Here is a 13,272-nt window from a genome sequence, read left to right as displayed (position 1 = left end):
CCAGTCGCAGGGCACACAGAGACAGACAACTCATTCGCTCTTTCACACCTAGGGACAACTTGGACTGGCCAATAAACCTGACATGCATGTTTTTGGAACGTGGGAGGAAACCGGAGTGCCCGGAGGAAACCCACATGAGCACGGGTAGATCATGCAAACTCCGCACAGGAAGGCTGGTAGCTAGATTTGATTCTATGACCTCAGAACTGTGCCGCGGACACACTAACCACTCATCGACCATGCCGCCCTCCAGTTTGATATGAATTTCTAAAATAGGAACTTAGCTAGATGTCCTGCTAAATAGCTAAAAAGGTAGCTTGATAGTTAGCTAGAAAGGTAAACAGGTAAAAACTAAAAGGGTAGCTAAAAGCCAAGTCATGTTTATTGGTATAGCCCTTTATCACAAGGAGTGTCAAAGGCCTGCACAGACTACAGACCTGCTAAAAAGGTAGCCAGATAGCAAGATAAAAAACTGCACTTTTTGCTCATTCGCTTTATAAAACCCATAAATTTGAATTTAGTTTTTTGAATTTCCTCTAAAATAAATCAATTCAAATATGAGGAAATACATTTGTTTAATACAGGATTATATTCTCATTTGCTCTTTTATTCCATTGCTTAAAAACAATTATCAATACTTGAACTGTTTTTGTCCATCAAACCAATTAACTGGACTTTATTTGTATATTTAAAATAACAACTTATCATGTTATTACTATGTTGTTACTATAACCAAGAAAAAAAAATACTAGAAAATCATATTGACCCAGCACCAGTGAGCCATTTTCAGAACAGGTCTGCGGGCACCTCAAATTTTCCTAGGCGGCACCACATTGGAGACCCCTGCAATAGAGGACCCTTCCATGTAAAATAGCTAATGCTAATCATACAGCTAGCCCAGATGCTTTGTGAAAAGAACAAACATGTGATTTTTCTATAAATGGGTAAAAAAATACTGTACATTGGATAAAAAGTGAGCTTCAAATTGTGATATATAAATATTGGAACACAAATGCTGCAGCAACACTCGTTGAAAGAAAAATCTCAAAGGATGGACAAAGATTAGCTGCTGATTTTAAAACAGAAGATGAGTGACAAGGGGATGTGTGAGGGCGTTTATGTGCTGTTACACATTTTGGCTGCGATAATGTTATGTTTATTTGTGTGCCGTTCTGCATTTTAGCAATAATTAGATGGTGTGATTTTGTGTGTTAGAGTGTGTGAGATGTTTGTAATTCCATCCAAGCATGTAAGATTATCGATTAGGAGACGAAGAGAGCGCTCTGTGATATTGGTTATCTCCCAAAATTGGGTTTGAGGTGCAACATTAACCCCCGTGATAAAACATCTCACGTTGTATCGTTTTTGGTGTGGAATAAGATGATTTTCAGCCCCTGCTTAAAAATTACAATGCGGTACAAATATAAAAGATACACCTGAAAGTTGTTTCATTGGTGTTTGTATAATTATTACAATTATTTTCTCAGATTACACGTTTTTAAACATCCGGTCTTTTAAAAAAATACCTAAATCATACTCCATCTGACGGTACCTAAACGCAACACTTTCCAGGTTTCCTGATTACTACACAAGCTTCGGAAGTTGTACACCGAGAGCACTCGAACGCAGCACGAACTGTTTTGGGCGTTCGAAGGCATAACGACGTCGAAGGTAGGACATGTTGCTCACAAATTTGACTTTTGTCACACAAACGGCATTTTTTTTCCTAAGACATCTAGAAGTGTAAAACTGTCAGCGACAAGAATACTGAACTGATCCCAACTTAGCCGAACTACTAGTTTGAATGCTAAAGCTAACAACGCTAATTTACTAAAACGTTGGAAAAGTTGCTCGTCTAAATATAAAAAGATATGTATTCAAGTGTCCAAATTGTCCCAATTTTCCGACGTTTTGGTTTGTCATGGGTGTGGAACAGGGCGGACGTGACTCACCTAACTCGGCATACCTTACTTTAACATGTCATTATTTTACGTTACTTTTTGGCCCCAGTTACATTATATCGTTTACGTTACTCCGTGTAAACGTTTCTATCGAGCAGGTAATCGATACTTGAGACTGTTAGCGAATGAAATTATTTCTCAAAAAAGTACATTTAAAGAAGTATTTTTTTTTTTTTTTTTTTTTTGGTTTGAACAAATTTATTGACACTGAAAACAATCATGACAATCTCAACAGCAATTAAGCACATTCACAAAATTATATTCCAATATTACGTTTTTAACAGCAAACACAAAGTGAGGTTTGAACAAACCTTCTCGAAAATCAAACATGTTTTCAAATTGTTTTAGACCCGTGTAAAATAGCTAATGCTAATCATACAGTCAAACTCATTTTAACTCGGGGGGCTGCACGATAGAACAAACATTCTCTCGGGGGCTGGACTAGTAGATTAGAGAGAAAGAAATAAGAGAAAAAGAGAGAGAGAGAGAGAGAGAGAATAGAGAAATAGTCAGAGAGTGAGGAAGTAAGAGAGGGAGAGATAAAAATCCAAAGAGAAATGGAAGGAGAGAAATAGAGAAGAAGAGAAATAGTAAAGAGAGAGAGAGAGAGAGAGAGAGAGAGAAGGGAGAAAGGAAGGAGAAAGCAAGAGAGAGAAAAGAGAGAGAAGGAAAACAGAGAGAGAGAGCAAAATAAGGTAAAAAGACAATAAAGGAGAAAGAGACAAAAAGGAACAAAGAAAGAGAAAAAGCGAAACAGAGTGTGTGAAAGACAAAGAGATGGAGAGTGAGGGTAAAGGGAGGAAGAGAGTGAGAGAGGGTGAGGGAGAGAAAGTACAGCGTTTGTGAGCGGCATCTGGCTTTGGCAACATCAAGTGGTCATATTTCAACCTGCAACTCATTTTTCTCTTGTGCTTCCCTCAGCGTTGTCTCGCGGGTCAGATTCAATCCCTTTAGCAGGCCTGATCCGGCCCGCGGGCCGCCTGTTTGACGCCCCTGGTTTTGACCAAATATTAAAATTGTGTAGTCCTCTATTCTGAAACCTAAACCACACGTACATAAAATATTTTCCTGCTGTAAAAAATGCTTCATATAACCTGATGGGATGTACATTACTCCCTATTCTAGCTCTAATGTTATTAAAATCACACACAGCTACAATTAAGTAACCAAATTCTTTTCCCACTGCAAAATAAACTATTGGTTCAAATACGTACTATGAAAATGTCAAATATGAATTCAAGATCAAAGATATTGGCAGTGTCAGATGGATCATCAGGCAGATATTTAATTCTTGTAGGCTTGGAGAGGGATATGCGCAGCCAGGCTGTACTTGCCCAAGACACACCATAGGAAATGGTGCCCCTACAACCCTGTTAGTTAAGGTATGTAAATGTTCAACCTGAGGATCGTGGTTTACTGACCATTACGGGCACTGGAAAAGCTGCAGTCAATCATGGACAATCCATCGCATCCACTACACAGCATTATCTCCAGACAGAAGAGCAGTTTCAGCGACAGACTGCTGTCACTGTCTTGTACTACGGACAGACTGAAGAGATCTTTTCTTCCTCATGCCATGAGGCTCTTTAACTCTACCCGGCAGAGTAAAAGCCCACAGTAAACCACACCACCTACATTGCATATTACCGAATCTTTTTGCAATATGTATTCTGTGTAGCACTATTTAGTTATTCTATATAACACGCTACAGTGGGCATTTGCACGTCACACTGGGTATTTGTATATTGTATTCTTTTTGCTTTATTATTGTATTGTTCTCAGCTCAGGGATGCTGCTGGAAATGTGAATTTCCCTTCGGGGATGAATAAAGTATCTATCTATCTATCTATCTATCTATCTATCTATCTATCTATCTATCTATCTATCTCTATCTTAATCTACATTTCAGCTTTTCCACTTAAATGAACTCATTAGAATAAACGTTGGATAGGACACATTTTTGCGTTAAGTTTTCAGGTTTTGTGAACGTCCGACTGCTGTTGTTGTTGACACAAATGCTGAGCTTGTAATAAACAATGGTTGGTTGGTTGGTTGGATCCCTTACCACTATAGTCCTGTGGTGTGTCTTGGGCAAGTACAGCCTAATGGAGCCCATCCCTCTCCAGGCTAACATATACAATAATGATAACAACTAATCATGACAGAACATCGACAAGTTGCATTCCATGGCTACTAATGCAGCGAAGGATGTTTTTAAAGTGTTTTAGAATTGAAAGTTGAGTCAAAGTCCAGTAAACTAAAATTTGCGATCAGTATTTCAGAAGACTAGTGTATTTATTGTGAGTTTTTATGTACCTGTTCAGATGCAGACCATCAAATGTGTGGTGGTGGGCGACGGAGCCGTGGGCAAGACCTGCTTGCTCATCTCCTACACAACCAACAAGTTCCCATCAGAATACGTCCCAACGGTCGGGCGCATGCTTTGTTTTTTTTTTTTTGTTTTTTTTGTTTTTAATTGCTTTATGAAATACTGTTTCTTATAAAAATCTTCTATACCACTTTTTCCAGACCTTGATCGATCTTTTGAGTAGTCATTAACATCGATACCAGATACGGATACCCATGAATACAGAAATTCACATTCCCTATGCCTCACTCCAAAAATACTAATATGTTTTTATATTAACTACCCAATAGTTTACGACAGAATTCATTAAACAACACCCAATCATTAATTTGTTACTCATGTAATTTTAATATATCTAATTCCCTGATTGTAAACCACCCACCAGAGGGCACCTGATTCATTTGAAAAATGGAATACTTGATGTAGTAACAGAATCGAAAAATTGAAAATGAGTACTTTTCAAATGCTTGTCAAAACATTTTTTCAAATGCAAAAAAAAAAGAAGCCACAGGGATTGTTTTTTTTCTTGGAAAACAAATTGTAATATTTCCTTTATTAGATTTAAGATTCTGACATTATATATATATATATATATATATTATTCCCAGTCATGATAAATATCTCATCTTTAATATGAATATATTACTCCGAGGAGTACCGTATTTTCCGCACTATAGGGCGCATCGGGTTATAGGGCGCACCCCCAAAAAATAGTTTTTGGTCCTATATCTTCCATACATAAGGCGCTACAATGGGAACGTCGACAAAACAGTCAGATAGTTCAGTCAAACTTATTACCCCCTTAACATTCCGAAAGCTTGCAAAGAAGCAAATACATGTCGTAGACACGTGCGGATGCGGTGTCCGTACGATGTCACTCAAATGCATCGTATAGCGTCAAATATCATTCGGAAGGTTAAAGTCTTGGGATTCAAGAAATGCCAACCATTCCTTAGTTTCTATTTTCTTTTTCGCTCGCAACTTTACTGTGCATATGACAATAAACACTTGGAATTGAGTTTAATTTAAGAAATGACCCATCACCCATCAACATCTAGATCACTCTGAAACAAGATACTGGGAAAATATATAGCCGGAGTAGCTCATCGAAGTCATTGCGTTGAATAATAATGTGCAAGCATGGTCCTCTTATATCTGTGAGTGTAGTAAATCCAGGAGAGTAAAACATTTACAAATACAGAATGGTAAAACATGTTTCCTCTATGCCGTAGACAACCAAAAAGCTAATCACATTCATCTTTTTCGGCCAATTGCAGGCTTTGTTTTGCCCCTTTAGCCTATGCGAGCCTGTAAATGATTAAAAAGGATCCGCCCCCTTTACCCATGAATAACTTTAGCCAATAGTGATCGATTCAAAAGATGTTTGACACATTGGCTGGGAAATGAAACGCCGGCTTATGTATCCCAGCATACATTGCGGACCACATCGCCTACGAGGAAAAATCTAGTCGGCGCCTGCTTGCCTTTGTTGCGAGACCTTGCGACTTAATATTGATCCATATATAAGGCGCACTGTATTATAAGGCACATGGTCAGTTTTTGAAAAAAATAAAGGCTTTTAGGTGCGCCTTATAGTGCGGAAAATACGGTAATCATTTGTCCTATCCAACGTTTATTCTCATGACTTCATCGAAGTGGAAAAGCTGAAATGTAAATAAATGAAGACCTTGCCCCTAAGATTAAGTATGAAAACCTGAATTTGTTAAAAATAAAATTCTGATTTAAATGAGAAGCAAATATACATTATCTATTTTTTTTTTAAAACCGTAGGTTGACAAATCTGTATTTATTTTATGTAACATGAGCTAAAGGAAGCTGACATAATTGTCAGCTATCTTGCTGCTATGTGTACCCGGAAAAAAAAAAACTTAAAACCTCACAAAAGCCAGGGGAAAGAAAAAATTAACTTTGAGGTTGGATCATATTGTGTCTCCGTAGTTTTGTATTCTTTCCCTGTGCTTTTCAACACTCATTTTTGGTTGCATTACACAATACGGCAACATTTAGAAGTCAGATCATACACACTCTCCCTTAAAATACTGTCTAATCCCAATTCTTCTCATCTCCACGCAGGTTTTTGACAACTATGCCGTGACGGTGATGATCGGCGGAGAGCCCTACACTTTGGGACTCTTTGACACGGCCGGTAAGACGGACGAAGCATTTAAGGGTCATTGATCTCCACGTTTTGTTAACATATTGCCTCCACAGGCCAAGAGGACTATGACAGGCTGCGACCACTCAGCTATCCTCAGACAGATGTTTTCCTGGTCTGCTTTTCCGTGGTGTCACCTTCATCTTTTGAGAACGTTCGCGAGAAGGTCGATGGTAGAAAGGAGAGTTTAAGTTTTTTTATTTTAACGCTCATCTTCTGCATACATTTTTTTCACAGTGGGTCCCAGAGATCTCCCACCATTGCCCGCGGACGCCATTCCTTCTGGTGGGAACGCAAGTGGACCTTAGGGACGACGTGAACACTTTGGAGAAGCTAGCCAAGAACAAGCATCGAGCGCTGACTATCGAGATGGGCGAGAAGCTGGCGCGGGAGCTACGCGCTGTCAAATACGTCGAGTGTTCGGCGCTCACGCAGGTGCATTTTCGGTCCATGTTTTAACCTCTTAAATGATTTATTAGATATCTAAACAAACAAACTTTTATTGTCAGTTATGGCTGTGCAACACTAGCAAGGCAAGCATAATGCTAATTCTAATACTGCTAGCATCATAAACTAGCAACTCTCTTCTTTAGGTTGACGGGTGATAAAAGGTTGCAGCTTAAGTACCGCTATCACGGTTAGATCGTTGATGTGGTTGCTAGCATTAGTGAGCATTTATACTGCTAATATAAATGGTGTCCTTGACACAGCCACTAACATTCGCTAATAGCTACTCTCTCAGGTTCACTGGCCGTTGAACGTTGCAGCTCAAACACCACTATTGTATTGTATTGTATTTATTTATTCAGCCAGTATAAACCATAAACATGATATATACAAGAAATCATTTGACATTCTAACACTCAATGATAAAATAATAGATTTAAAAGAATAAAAAGAATAGAGTAAAAAAGATATTGTAGTGTATAATATAAGGTAATTATATAGAATAGTTTAAAAAGAAAGAATATGTAAATAACAAGACTAGAGTAGAATAGGTCGGAGGAACGCTGTTGGCATAATAATACTAACCTAAATCAAATCCCGTTGAACATACGGATAGCGGAGGGGTAAAAACTCTCTTTAAGACGTGAAGTCTTGCTCGCGATGGAGCGAAGACGGTGACCTGACGGCAGGTAATCAAAGTACCTGCAAGCAGGGTGACTGGGATCGTCTATAATTTTTAGTGTCCGTTTTCTAGTTCGATCGATGTAGATACTCTGCAGGGACAGGAGGCCAGTACCTATTATTTCCGCTGCCGTCCTCACTACTGATTCCATCTTTGACAATTCTTTCTGATTGACGCGACCAAACCAAACTGTGATTGACCTAGGTAAAACGGATTCAATGATAGCACGATAAAGATTGACTAGAATGGATTGACGGACTGAATGATTTGAGTTGACGAAGGAAGTAGTGCCTTTGTCTGACTGACTTTAGAATATCAGTAGCATTGACAGTCCATGTGAGGTCAGCTGACAAGTAAGTACCCAGAAACTTGAATGAATGGACCAGTTCCACCTCACTACCATTAATTGACAGTGGCACATGCGGGGGAGGCTTAGTACGGAAATCTATTATCATCTCCTTAGTTTTACCTACATTCAATAACAGATTACAGCTAGCGCCATTGATGTGGCTGCTAGAATTAGCCAGTATACTAATGCAGATGGCGCCCTTGACACAGCCACTAGCATTACCAAATCGCTCCTTGTTTTAGGTGCGAGGGTTGTACAATGTTGCAACTCAAGTACCGCTAAAACAGCTAGCGAAGTTGATGTAGCTGCAACCTTTAGCAAGTATATGTATGCTGCTAATGCAGCTAGCGTCCCTGGCACAGCCACTAGCATTAGCCCACACCTACTCTCTTCTTTAGGCGCAATGGTCGTAAATAGTTGCAGCTCAAGCTCTTCTAAGGCAGTTAGCCTCTTTGATATTTTTTTATGCGCAAGGGTCGTTTAATATTGCAGAGCAAGCTCTGCTAATGCGGCTTCGTTGCTAACAGCTTGGTAATCGGTGCTAGCTTTAACAACAAGTAATGCTAACAGCATTTGCAGTTGTATTATCAAACCTGGCTTACTCTGTTTTAATTTCAAGAAAAAAAATGCTGTTGTTTGTGCTCATTTGCACTAAATAAGGAATCTAGTTAACCATTTGTCATCAAACTAGTTTGTCTGACATCGTATGATACAGCAAAAATTTTTGCCGTTAGCAACCTTTCGCTAACAGGAGCTTAAACAATCACAACGTTCGTCGGGGGGCATTCAAACACTGAATGACATTCCAAAGTCGGACCACCTGCTCAAATTTTCTGGTCTTGTTATTCGTTTGTCAAAGTAAATGGTAAACCATGTTTTTGTTTATGCGTGTGTGTTGTCACTCAGAGGGGCCTGAAGAACGTGTTTGACGAGGCCATCTTGGCGGCGCTGGAGCCTCCCGAGAACAAACCCAAGAAACGTTGCGTCATGCTGTGAAACGCCACTCAGCCCGAACCAACCTTTGTGGGCGGGGCTCGTGGGGCGGGCGGGGTCTTGACACTTATTGTCGGAAAATATTTGAAGGAAAAAACATAAACCTCAATAGGTCATTCACTACTTATGACGTCTTCAACAGTCACTAGCGATGAATTGTCTCATGCCAATTGCGTCTCTTAACAGTCATTAGCTTAAAAGTGACACGGCGTCTGGGTTTTTTAAATCAATCAATTTCATTTTGCTTGACCAAAAAGCTTTAAATTAGCATGACGGAATCTCCGCGAGGTAAAAATATATTAAAAGGCATCCTGGCAGCCAGTTAAGGGAAATTAACTTCCAAAATACATCAGATGACTTAGCGGCTTTTTTCCAAGGCTAAAATCGGCTTAGGCACTTACTTTTGCTAAAGTCAACTAAACTCTATTTTCTCTACCTTTTCTTGCCTTTTAATTACTTGAGCACGGGATACCAAAGTGCCATTTCTTGGGGTTTAGCTGCAATACGTCGTGCAATACCACTTGATACCTCTAGATGAGATAGTGAGTTGTAACTAAACTTAAATGCATCCTTTTGTTCTTAAATTATAGACGAGGTTTTATCGGTTTACGATTTCAGAATCGATAGCAAGGTTTTGTAAACCCGGGTAAATGTCTTGTAAATCAGAATATATCTTTTAATGTTTCTTCTTCTATGAAAAAGTTCCTCTGGCAGTGTGTTGCTGCTGAGAAATAAACAAACCAAAGAAAACGACTTTTGTTCTTTAGCTTCAAACAGTGTCTTTTTCGCTTTTTTTCCCCTTTTAAAAATTATGTCATGGTCGCTATTGGTGTGTGTGTGGGGGGGGGTGAGAGAGAGAATGGGTAAGTGTGAAGCGCTTTGGGAGGTCTTCTTTGACTTGAAAACGCTATATAAATGCAGACCTTCTAAAGGTTGAGATGAACAGTGATGAATGCAGTAACTTACAGTGGGCGCCAGGGGACGTGCCTGTTCTCCTTTGCGAATGTACAGTATGCAAATGAGGCGGCCTTTTTTTGATTGGCAGGCAAAGTGGAGTCACGCGTGCCTTTACTGTGCAGCACCCCCCCTCCACTTCTGCATCACTTCCGCCTTGCAGCCCCTCCCCCACCCAAACTTTTTTGAGCACAAAAACAACTGGGGGAACGACATAGAGTATTGAAATGTATCATTCTCTTTATTGATTTAAACAATTATCCGGCCACTTTTAAATCTTTTTTTTTACAATTTTGACGGTACAGTACAACTCGAATGAGAAAATGAGGTTGCAGAAATGTGTTCATCCAATCACAATCAAAGAGGAGTTTGCCACCTTAACACAGAGTTTTAAATTTCTAGTAGACTTTCTCTAAAAGTGAGCATTTCTGATTCAGTCCCTGACACTTCCACTTTGGCGCCTTATCCCTCGTCCCTGAACATTATGGGATGTCTGTCTGACCTCATTAAAAGCCTGTTGCCATGAGAGACCATTTTAAAAGAGGGAGGGGCTGTGAGTGTTGCATCATTGGACAGAAACATGACCTAGCTAATCTTTTTTGTGTGTTCAAGGCCAATACATAAAGAATTAAATTAAAACAAGATGTCTGCAAATGCATTTTTTGTTCAAGTTACTGTGTTACCTTACTTTCACGTTTTGTTCAGTTAGAGAAAGTGTTCCAACATGTCTTGTGTTGTCGTCTCTAAACTTGTTTTTTTCTGTTTAAGCTAGTTGGTGTTCCAATATATCCCACCATATCTGTCTTTCATGTTTTGTCCAGTTAGAGATGGTGTTCCAACATATCCAATCTTGTCTTTCTTTTTTCTTTTTCTCCCAAAGTTTTTCTTTTACTTGGTTATAAATAGTTGGTGTGCCCTCACTATAGTTCCCAGTTTCGTTGTTGTAGAACCCTCCTTCGGATCACCAGTAGGAATGTTTCTTGTGTAATCTTTCAGGGTTATTTTTTTGTTAAAGCTGGTTGGTTACGGCAAATGATTAAGTTGTTCTATTGCAACATGAATTGCAGCCTGGTCAACCTAGAAGGGGGATCACCTTATATGTGGACCATTCTCAAGGTTTATTCACTTTCCTCATGCTGAGGTTTTTGAGTTTTTCCTTGCCCTCATGTAGCTTTTAGATCAGGGGATGGAGTAATAATAGTCTGTATTAGTCTGTGATCTGTGCAGCCTTTCGAGACTCCTTGTGATTAAGGGCTATACAAATAAAAATGACTTGACTGTACTTCTATCCATGTGCGAGTATGCACTTATTAGATCACAGAACAAATTTTCAGTAGTGTCTCCTAAACGGTTAATATCTTTTGACTCATTGATCTGTCTTTTTCTATGCAATGCTGCATAAGAGATCAAAGGTCACTCAAAGGAACTTGTTGGTGCCAAAGACCCTGCTCTCTTGACATCAGTTTTTGTATAAAAACGATACGCCTGCACTTTTGTTTTTATAACGGATTTATACAATATACTGAACTTGATTTGCGAATCATTGCATTCTTTTATTTTTGTCTGGCTCAAGTTTGGGTTCGTCGTAATCCTCCCGTTGTTTTGCAGTAGTTTTCTCAACAGTTTATGCGTGCGTACCTTGTGTTTGTGTACTTGTGTTTCTGCTCTCTTATTTTTATCATTGGTCATGTTGTGTGTGTCTTCACAAAGGGGCACCTGTATATTAGAAGTACTACGCACAATTGTGTTATTTTTCTTCAATTTTGTGCACGTTCATTATTATAGCTGTGTGGATTTCTGGATGTTCATTCACGGCTGCGTTACCACTCTAATATATATACCATGTGTGTACGACTCATCCATGACATAAGTGGTTACCATGCATACTGTGTGACTCTGACTATTATGGGCTGTTCTTTGTTTTGTCACGACGTGCCTTGGTATGAAACGGGCGGGGGGAAGGGAATTGGGTGTGTGCGTGCATGTGTTTAAAGGTGTAGGGATGTGTTTGTGCGGGGTGTTGGTTTACTTGTGTTTTTTGTGTGTATTTGTGTGATCAGTAAGGGGTTGGGTCCTTTGGCGTGTTGCGTGTGCATGAGGAAGTGAGCAGGAGGTATGAAATGGCGGCGTGCACGTTTTGTGCAATCACGTGATCTCAGAGACGCCAGCAACTTTTTGGGAAAGGATTTTAGTTTCTCTTTTTCACCACGACTGCTTTCATTTCAATTGCTCACTTTATCAGAATCACAGGAACATGCTAAAGTTTATCCTTTCAAATAGGGTGTCATAATCCGATATTTATTTAGAATGTCAGCCCCCAAAAACGAATTTTATCCCAAATCTTCAATATTTGCTCTGAAATACAGTAGACCCCCAGGATACGGCTACCCCGTCTTATAATTTTGTTTCGCTTCACGGTACATGAGTCAAACTCATGGCATGCAGGCATTTTGTATGTGAGAATGCTGAAATAAGCGCAAGAGAAAAATATGCGTAAGTGAAACAATGACCTGCAGTCCAAATATGTCCGGTGGATGTCGCCAGGCGCCGCTTTCAAAGCACCCACTGTAGATGTATTTGCTGACTATCATTAATCAAACCAGAACATTGAAAATACCCATCCTGATGTTATTTTACTAAAAATAAATGTCATGCATGCGCTGTTTATGGCAATACGAAAATACTTTTTTTTTTTTAATAGCTCTTTGCAGACGTTTAAAGAAGGATTAGCTTCTTTTGCCATTTCAGCTCAAGATTTTCATAAAATAGTAAAAAGCAGAAAAACTTTGAAATCGTTAAATCAATCATTTAAATTGGTGTGTTTGTGTGCTGTTTTCGCCCATTTCCAGTCTGCATGACTTTCCCCTAGTTAAAGTAACTCAACTCAGTTCAAAATGCTGCTACAAAAACATTTAGTGTACAGTTGGACAACAAAATCCCCTCCTTTATCCCCGCCCAACAACCCGAAGCACGTAATACAGAGACAAACAATGGTTAAAATACGATTTTGAAAAATAGTAATAGAAAAAAAGTATGATTATGACAAGACACAGACTAACCATGTTCAGGCGATGGTGTAATTGTAATCCTGTGCAATCCTTTGTGACAGTTTTGTGATTAAGGGCTATACAAATAAATGTGACTTGAATTGTTCCGAAAGGGACCTACCTGAGGGAGGGATATCCACACTCACGAGGATGGCCGCAAATGCCATCAGGATCACAGCCATTGAAACACTTTAACAGTAAGGGCCCACAAAAATGAGGAAACATCCATCCATCCATTATCTGTACCGCTTATCCTCAGTAGGGTCGCCGGGGCGCTGGAGCCCATGCCAGCTAT

The 13,272-nt window shown here is 39.4% G+C and overlaps 1 protein-coding gene across 1 annotated transcript; it reads left to right on the top strand.

Moving 5' to 3' along the window:
- Positions 1 to 1,519: 1,519 nt before the first annotated feature.
- LOC148370900 (cell division control protein 42 homolog) lies at positions 1,520 to 9,729 on the top strand. Its single transcript, XM_088328709.1, has 6 exons — positions 1,520 to 1,671; positions 4,286 to 4,390; positions 6,424 to 6,496; positions 6,562 to 6,671; positions 6,743 to 6,940; positions 8,890 to 9,729. The coding sequence occupies exons 2-6, from the start codon at positions 4,286 to 4,288 to the stop codon at positions 8,977 to 8,979; spliced, it is 576 nt and encodes a 191-aa protein (XP_088184835.1). The 5' UTR covers positions 1,520 to 1,671; the 3' UTR covers positions 8,980 to 9,729.
- Positions 9,730 to 13,272: the final 3,543 nt, after the last annotated feature.

Source organism: Urocampus carinirostris, chromosome 2, assembly GCF_059441175.1.
Source record: "Urocampus carinirostris isolate Australia breed hairy pipefish chromosome 2, RoL_Ucar_1.0, whole genome shotgun sequence".
NCBI lineage: Eukaryota > Metazoa > Chordata > Actinopteri > Syngnathiformes > Syngnathidae > Urocampus > Urocampus carinirostris.
This window is presented reverse-complemented; position numbering and strand designations above follow the sequence as displayed.

Coding starts and splice junctions, on each gene's coding strand:
- LOC148370900 (XM_088328709.1), top strand. CDS start 4,286: ATGCAGACCATCAAATGTGTGGTGGTGGGCGACGGAGCCGTGGGCAAG. Junction 6,672..6,742: donor TTGAGAACGTTCGCGAGAAG/GTCGATGGTAGA, acceptor TTTTTTTCACAG/TGGGTCCCAGAGATCTCCCA. Junction 6,941..8,889: donor AGTGTTCGGCGCTCACGCAG/GTGCATTTTCGG, acceptor GTTGTCACTCAG/AGGGGCCTGAAGAACGTGTT.